The sequence below is a fragment of the Scomber japonicus genome, chromosome 6, assembly GCF_027409825.1.
Source record: "Scomber japonicus isolate fScoJap1 chromosome 6, fScoJap1.pri, whole genome shotgun sequence".
Taxonomy (NCBI): Eukaryota; Metazoa; Chordata; class Actinopteri; order Scombriformes; family Scombridae; genus Scomber; species Scomber japonicus.
In genome coordinates, this window is record NC_070583.1 from 39413145 (window position 1) to 39421639 (window position 8495).

General features: G+C 51.9%; 1 protein-coding gene across 1 annotated transcript in view; it reads left to right on the forward strand.

Moving 5' to 3' along the window:
* Positions 1-2811: 2811 nt before the first annotated feature.
* The window catches only part of ano7 (anoctamin 7), a 19664-nt gene continuing 13980 nt past the window's right edge, over positions 2812-8495 (forward strand). Inside the window, exons 1-6 of the mRNA XM_053320394.1 lie at positions 2812-2921; positions 4526-4583; positions 5131-5252; positions 5912-6019; positions 6784-6920; positions 7024-7081. Of these exons, the coding sequence (XP_053176369.1) occupies positions 2826-2921; positions 4526-4583; positions 5131-5252; positions 5912-6019; positions 6784-6920; positions 7024-7081 (579 nt within the window). The 5' untranslated portion in view covers positions 2812-2825. The remainder of the gene's footprint in view (positions 2922-4525; positions 4584-5130; positions 5253-5911; positions 6020-6783; positions 6921-7023; positions 7082-8495) is intronic.

An 8495-nucleotide genomic window follows, 5' to 3' on the forward strand; every position in this document is an offset into this window, starting at 1 on the left:
CCCTCACCCATTAACAGGCATGCTGGGCTGGGTTAGACCCTCACCCATTAACAGGCCTGCTGGGGTTAGACCCTCACCCATTAACAGGCCTGCTGGGGTTAGACCCTCACCCATTAACAGACATGCTGGGGTTAGACCCTCACCCATTAACAGGCATGCTGGGGTTAGACCCTCACCCATTAACAGACATGCTGGGGGTAGACCCTCACCCATTAACAGGCAACTTCCCTCCTTCCTCCCTCCTTGTCCTTCCTCTTCGGCCTTTCCTTCTCCTCCCTTCCTCCTTTCTTCCCTCCTTTCCCTTCCTTCCCTCCGTCCTTCCTCCCTCATTCTTCCTCCCTCCTGTCCCTTCCTCCTTTTCCTTTCCTCCCTTCCTCCCCTCCTTTTCCTCCCTTCATTCTTTCCTCCCTTCCTCCTTCCTTCCTTCCTTCTTTCCTTCCTTCCTTCCTCCCTCCTTCCCTCCTTCTGCCTTCTTCCCTTTCTCCCTCCATTCCTTCCTTCTTTCCTTTCCTCCCTCCCTCCTTCCTTCCTTCCTTCTTTCCTTCCTCCCTTTCTCCCTCCTTTCCTTCCTTCCTTTCCTTTCCTCCCCTCCCTCCCTCTTCCTTCCTTCTGCCTTCCTCCCTTTCTCCCTCCTTTCCTTCCTTCCCTCCTTGTCCTCCCTCCCTCCTTCTCCTTCTTTCCTTCCTCCCTCCCTCCCTCCCTCCCTCCTTTCCTTCCTTCTTCCTTCCTTGACTCAAGGACAGTTAACCCTAACCCTTCCAGAAGGACAGTCGTCATACAGGATGAGGAATGTCAGACAGGAACATTAAAATATAGGTTACCATGGAAACAGACTCTGACCTCTGCACAGGAGCCTGTTTGCATTAATAACTGCTCATAAAGTCTTATCAGCTCTGCAGCTCCTTCAAGCTCCTTTATAATTATTATAATATAATATAATATATAATAACTTAATATATTAATAATATGAATGATGGATTCTGGCTCCGTATCACACTGAGCCTGCAGGTGAAGTTGTTTGTTTGTCACCTGACATGAAACCAGCTGCAGGGAGTGTTTGTTTTACGCACAGTGGAGACACGGAGGCGGGGCGGGGGTTACCGGGTGGCGGGGCTACCGGGTGGGCGGGGCTTCCTGCAGTCAGTCTGCAGCTCGAACCTGATCACAAACACGGAGAGAGAGAGAGGGAGAGAGAGAGAGAGAGAGACAGAACAGAGAGAGAGAGAGAGAGAGAGAGAGAGACAGAGAGAGAGAGAGACAGAGAGAGAGAGAGACAGAGAGAGAGAGAGACAGAGAGAGAGAGAGAGAGAGAGAGAGAGACAGAGAGAGAGAGAGACAGAGAGAGAGAGAGAGAGACAGAGAGAGAGAGAGAGAGAGAGAGAGAGACAGAGAGAGAGAGAGACAGAGAGAGAGAGAGAGAGACAGAGAGAGAGAGAGAGAGAGACAGAGAGAGAGAGAGAGAGAGAGAGAGAGAGAGAGACAGCTGCTCACTCTAACCTCTGCTCCGAGGACATCTGGAGACATCTGAGGACTCACCTGAGAGTCAGACAGGTGAGCTCGTGCAGCTGCAGCGGATCAATAAGAGGCGCGTGCGGATCAATAAGAGGCGCGTGCGGATCAATAAGAGGCGCGTGCGGATCAATAAGAGGCGCGTGCGGGACGGACAGCTGATCGACACGTCACTGACTGACAGGTGAGTCCCAATATATTCATTATTCATTCTTCTGTTCATCAGAAACTAAACCAGTTTATACATGTCTCATTTCAACTGGTAAAGTTCAGTTTAGTGTTCCCAGTATTCCCAGTGTTCCCAGTGCTCCCAGTATTCCTAGTGCTCCCAGTGTTCCCAGTGTTCCCAGTGCTCCCAGTGTTCCCAGTGTTCCCAGTGCTCCTAGTGCTCCTAGTGTTCCCAGTGTTCCCAGTACTCCCAGTGTTCCCAGTGTTCCCAGTGCTCCCAGTGTTCCCAGTGTTCCCAGTGCTCCCAGTGTTCCCAGTGTTCCCAGTGCTCCCAGTGTTCCCAGTGTTCCCAGTGCTCCTAGTGTTCCCAGTGTTCCCAGTGCTCCTAGTGCTCCTAGTGTTCCCAGTGTTCCCAGTGCTCCCAGTGTTCCCAGTGCTCCTAGTGCTCCTAGTGTTCCCAGTGTTCCCAGTGCTCCCAGTATTCCCAGTATTCCCAGTATTCCCAGTGCTCCTAGTGTTCCTAGTATTCCCAGTATTCCTAGTGTTCCCAGTGTTCCCAGTGCTCCTAGTGCTCCCAGTATTCCCAGTGCTCCCAGTATTCCTAGTGTTCCCAGTATTCCCAGTATTCCCAGTGCTCCTAGTGTTCCTAGTATTCCCAGTATTCCCAGTGCTCCCAGTATTCCCAGTGCTCCCAGTATTCCTAGTGTTCCCAGTGCTCCCAGTATTCCTAGTGTTCCCAGTGCTCCCAGTGCTCCCAGTGTTCCCAGTGCTCCCAGTATTCCTAGTGTTCCCAGTGCTCCCAGTGCTCCCAGTATTCCCAGTATTCCCAGTGTTCATACATTAAGTGCATTTTGAAGACATATTTTAGGATGAATTATTACAGTAATGATTATTTAGTTTAAAACTGTGAACTGTTCCTTTAATCTGATGATTATTCAGTTATCACTCAGGTGTTTGATCAGATATCTGTTAGAAACTGACATGTTTTATAATATATCATATTTATATATAATGTAATATAACACTTATATATAATATAATAATAATAAGTACATAAGTAATGTATAATATAATATAATATAATATACTATAATGTAATATAATAACCAGCAGTGTGTCTGGAGGAGGAGGAGGAGGAAGAGCAGCTGATGAAGATGAGGAGGAGAGGGGATCAGAGAGATGACAGCACCACGCTCATCGCCATGGAAACCAAGCCGGACGGTAGCTATGGCAGCATCACCATGGTAACAGCTGTTTCTGATCAATGAGACCCTGAGTGGTTATAACAGTGAGAGTTAGGATGAAACTCTGAGTTCATGTTTACAGAACAACGTGTTTACTGAGTCAACACAGGAAACGCCCACGAGTCAACACCACCTTACTCATCACATGCTCTCAGACAGGTGGGGTTAGCTCTGAGGGACAGGTGGTGTTAGGTCTGAGGGACAGGTGGGGTTAGGTCTGAGAGACGGGTGGTGTTTAGCTCTGAGGGACGGGTGGTGTTAGGTCTGAGGGACGAGTGGTGTTAGGTCTGAGAGACAGGTGGCGTTAGGTCTGAGGGGACGGGTGGTGTTAGCTCTGAGGGACGGGTGGCGTTAGGTCTGAGGGACGGGTGGTGTTAGGTCTGAGAGACAGGTGGGGTTAGGTCTGAGGGACGGGTGGTGTTTAGCTCTGAGGGACGGGTGGTGTTAGCTCTGAGAGACGGGTGGCGTTAGCTCTGAGGGGACGGGTGGTGTTAGGTCTGAGAGACGGGTGGTGTTTAGCTCTGAGGGACGGGTGGTGTTAGCTCTGAGGGACGGGTGGCGTTTAGCTCTGAGAGACGGGTGGCGTTTAGCTGTGCAGAGACGGGTGGTGTTTAGCTCTGAGGGGACGGTTGGTGTTTAGCTCTGAGGGGACGGTTGGTGTTTAGCTCTGAGGAGACGGGTGGCGTTAGGTCTGAGGGACGGGTGGTGTTTAGCTCTGAGGGGACGGGTGGCGTTAGGTCTGAGGGGCGGGTGGTGTTTAGCTCTGAGGGACGGGTGGTGTTAGGTCTGAGGGACGGGTGGTGTTTAGCTCTAACTCTTAGCTCTGCAGAGAAGCTGGGTGCGTTTGTTTTGCTGCAGCAGGAAACAGGAAGTGGGTGTGGAGGCGGGACTGTGATGAGTGACAGCTTCTTAAGAACAATGGAGTCATTAAACAGGAAGTTACGCCCAAAAGTCTTTTACTCTGAAATCTGATGATACTTCCTGAAGAGTCCAACGAGTCTCTAACCCTCCACCCCTCCACCCCCCCCAACCCTCCAACCCTCCACCCCCCCCAACCCTAACCCTGTTCATCCAGACCATTCATTTCATTCAGTTCACTCTTTTAACCCCTTCAATGCCAGAACATAGAGTCTAACCCCCCTAACCCCCCTGACCTCTGACCTCTAACCCCTGACCTCTGACCTCTGACCCCTAACCTCTGACCCTAACCTCTGACCTCTGACCCTAACCCTGGTGAGTAAAGCAGATGAAAAGCTGATTATTACCAGTAGACCTCGTTACATTGGGGCCGTTTTCCAGCGCAGGAACTTGGGGGTTATTTTACGGGGCCGTTGGTTCGTGTCTCCGCAGGAACCGCCTCCAAAGGACAGGGTTAGGGGGGGGTGGAGGGTTGGAGGAGAATCTGCTTTTTATGTCTTCAAACACGTTGGACTCTTTAGTCCTGATGAGCTGTGATAGGTGAGCTCTGATAGGCTCTGATAGGTGTTATTTCCCAGGATGCACCTGTGTGAGCTCTGCCAGGCTCTCAGGTGTGTGTTGTTATTTCCCAGGATGCACCTGTGTGAGCTCTGCCAGGCTCTCAGGTGTGTGTTGTTATTTCCCAGGATGCACCTGTGCGGCCCGAGGACAGGAACGTGTTCAGCGACGGCTCGACTCGTATTGGTGAGTAAAACAAACGCTCCTCTGAGTCAATATTAGCTCAGAGCAAACACACCTGAACACCTGCTGACCTGAGACACACCTGAGCAGGTCCCACAGGTACATCAGCTGATCACATGACCACATGACCACAGGTACATCAGCTGATCACATGACCACAGGTACATCAGCTGATCACATGACCACAGGTACATCAGCTGATCACATGACCACATGACCACAGGTACATCAGCTGATCACATGACCACAGGTACATCAGCTGATCACATGACCACAGGTACATCAGCTGATCACATGACCACAGGTACATCAGCTGATCACATGACCACAGGTACATCAGCTGATCACATGACCACAGGATCACATGACCACAGGTACATCAGCTGATCACATGACCACAGGATCACATGACCACAGGATCACATGATCACGTGACCACATGACCACATGATCAGCTGATCACATGATCACATGACCAGCTGATCGGCTCAGGCAGTATCGATCAGGATGTGATGACATCATATCTGAACGCTGTGTTCCTATTGGACAGACTTTGTGCTGGTGTGGGAGGAGCCTCAGGAGGAGGAGAAGACAGCTGATAGGTCGGAGCACAGGAAGTGGAGGGAGGACTTCCTGGACAAGCTGAAACGCTCCGGACTGCTGATGGAGCAGGTGAGCCAATCAGAGAGCCGATCAGTGAGCCAATCAGAGAGCCGATCAGTGAGCCAATCAGAGAGCAATGAACAACGGAGTCATTAAACAGGAAGTTACACCCAAAAGTCTTTTACTCTGAAATCTGATGATACTTCCTGAAGAGTCCAACGAGTCTCCACCCCTCCACCCCTCCACCCCTCCACCCCCCCAACCCTCCACCCCTCCACCCCTCCAACCCTCCACCCCCCCACCCCTCCAACCCTCCAACCCTCCAACCCTCCACCTCTCCACTGTCCTTCTCTCTCTCTGTCCCTCTGTCCCTCTGTCTCTCTGTCCTTCTGTCTCTCTGTCCTTCTGTCTCTCTGTCCTTCTGTCTCTCTGTCTCTCTGTCTCTCTGTCTCTCTGTCCCTCTGTCTCTCTGTCCCTCTGTCTCTCTGTCCATCTGTCCTTCTGTCCCTCTGTCCTTCTGTCTCTCTGTCTCTCTGTCCCTCTGTCTCTCTGTCCCTCTGTCTCTCTGTCTCTCTGTCCTTCTGTCTCTCTGTCCCTCTGTCTCTCTGTCTCTCTGTCCCTCTGTCTCTCTGTCTCTCTGTCTCTCTGTCCCTCTGTCTCTCTGTCTCTCTGTCCTTCTGTCCCTCTGTCTCTCTGTCTCTCTGTCCCTCTGTCCTTCTGTCCTGCAGAGGGAGGTTGTCCAGGAGAAGACGAGGATCTGTTTTGTCCTCCTCAGCGCTCCGTGGAATGTCCTCTGTTACTACGCTGAGGAGATCAGCCTGAGAGTCCCACTGCAGGTAAGACCTGAGACAGGAGGACATCACAGTGTCCTCAGTCTGTCCTCAGAGTGTCCTCAGTCTGTCTTCAGTGTCCTCAGTGTCTTCAGTCTGTCCTTAGTGTCCTCAGAGTGTCCTCCGTCTGTCTTTAGTGTCCTCAGAGTGTCCTCAGTCTGTCTTTAGTGTCCTCAGAGTGTCCTCAGTCTGTCTTCAGTGTCCTCAGAGTGTCCTCAGTCTGTCTTTATTGTCCTCAGAGTGTCCTCCGTCTGTCTTTAGTGTCCTCAGAGTGTCCTCAGTGTCTTCAGTCTGTCCTCAGTCTGTCTTTAGTGTCCTCAGAGTGTCCTCAGTGTCCTCAGTCTGTCTTCAGTGTCCTCAGAGTGTCCTCAGTCTGTCTTTAGTGTCCTCAGAGTGTCCTCAGTGTCTTCAGTCTGTCTTTAGTGTCCTCAGAGTGTCCTCAGTGTCTTCAGTCTGTCTGTAGTGTCCTCAAAGTGTCCTCCGTCTGTCTTTAGTGTCTTCAGTCTGTCTTTAGTGTCCTCAGTCTGTCCTCAGTCTGTCTTTAGTGTCCTCAGAGTGTCCTCAGTCTGTCTTCAGTGTCCTCAGAGTGTCCTCAGAGTGTCCTCAGTCTGTCTTTATTGTCCTCAGAGTGTCCTCAGTGTCTTCAGTCTGTCCTCAGTCTGTCTTTAGTGTCTTCAGTCTGTCTTTAGTGTCCTTAGTGTCTTCAGTCTGTCTTCAGTCTGTCTTTCGTGTCCTCAGAGTGTCCTCCGTCTGTCCTCTCTGTCCTGCAGGTGGTCACCGCTCCCAACCTTCACTGGTCTGAGCAGGTTCTGGAGCAGCTGTCCTTCCCGAACCCTCTGAGACAGGAAGTCCCCAACCCTCCACCTTACTACTACACCTGTCAGTTCAGGACCAACAAGCTGGAGAGGTCACCTGTCCCCCTCGTCCTCTATGTCTTCACCGTTAAAGACGTCCTCACTTAATATTTGGACATTTTGTCTCCAGCTGTCTCATCAGGTTTGTGTCTGCAGGTTTCTGGGGACCGAGAACACGGAGACATTCTTCAAGACGACTCAGAGACATCAGGTGGTGAGTTCAGAGGAACCGTCTTCTTCCTGTCCTCAGTCTGTCCCCAGTATGTCCTGAGTCTGTCCCGAGTCTGTCCCGAGTCTGTCACGAGTATGTCCTCAGTCTGTCCCCAGTCTGTCTCCAGTAGAGGTAAGATCGGGCTTAAAAAAATCCAGCCCAACCCGGCCCAAGCCCGAAAAAACCCGAAATGTTATATTTTATTTGTGAGGACTCAGGAGGAGGAGGAGGAGGAGGAAGAGGAGGAGGAGGAGGAGGAGGAGGAGGAGGAGGAGGAGGAGGAGGAGGAAGAGGAGGAGGAGGAGGAGGAGGAGGAGGAGGAGGAAAGGGAGGGGATGCGTCAGTCAGAGCCGGACAGAGCACTGCTCCGGGAAAAGGGACTGGTTGGGATCTGTGTGATCCCATTTGTGACGATGTCTGTTCATAATGATAACACATTAAAGCCTGAGGAAGGAGGAAGGGAGGAAGCAAGGGAGGAAGGAGGAAGGAAGGGAGGAAGGAAGGGAGGAAGGGAGGAAGGAAGGGAGGCAGGAGGCAGGAAGGGAGGAAGGAAGGAGGGAGGAAGGGAGGAAGGAGGAAGGAGGGAGGAAGAAGGGAGGAAGGGAGGAAGGAGGGAGGAGAGAGGAAGGAGGAAGGAAGGAAGGAAGGAAGGAAGGGAGGAAGGAGGGAGGAAGGAAGGAAGGAAGGGAGGAAGGAAGGAGGGAGGAAGGGAGGAAGGAGGGAGGAAGGGAGGAAGGGAGGAAGGAAGGAAGGAGGGAGGAAGGGAGGAAGGAAGGGAGGAAGGAGGGAGGAAGGAAGGAAGGAAGGGAGGAAGGAAGGAGGGAGGAAGGGAGGAAGGAGGGAGGAAGGGAGGAAGGAGAGAGGAAGGAGGGAGGAAGGGAGGAGGGAGGGAGGAAGGGAGGAAGGAAGGAAGGAAGGGAGGAAGGAAGGAGGGAGGAAGGGAGGAAGGAGGGAGGAAGGGAGGAAGGGAGGAAGGAAGGACAAGGAGAGGAGCAGCAGCAGGAGCAGGTCTCTGAGGTAAAGCCTCCAGAGCAGCAGGTTCACTCCAGTCTTCGTTACTAAAGGTGGAAACAAACAGACTTTAACAATCCTCCGCTGGAGACTGGGTTAGGGGTTAGGGGGGTTAGGGGGGTTAGGGTCAGCGCGCACGGATGAGCCCGGCCCGACCCGGCGGGCTCGGACTCGGGCTTAAGATCTTACCTCTAGTCCTCAGCTTGTTAACATTGAAGATAAATAATAAACTTCATCAGTAATAACCGACTCTCAGATTACAGGAAGGTTTAGACAGCAGACGGATACTCCACCTCACACACACACACACACACACACACACACACACACACACACACACACACACACACACACACACACACACACACACACACACAGAGTCAATACACACACACACACACACACA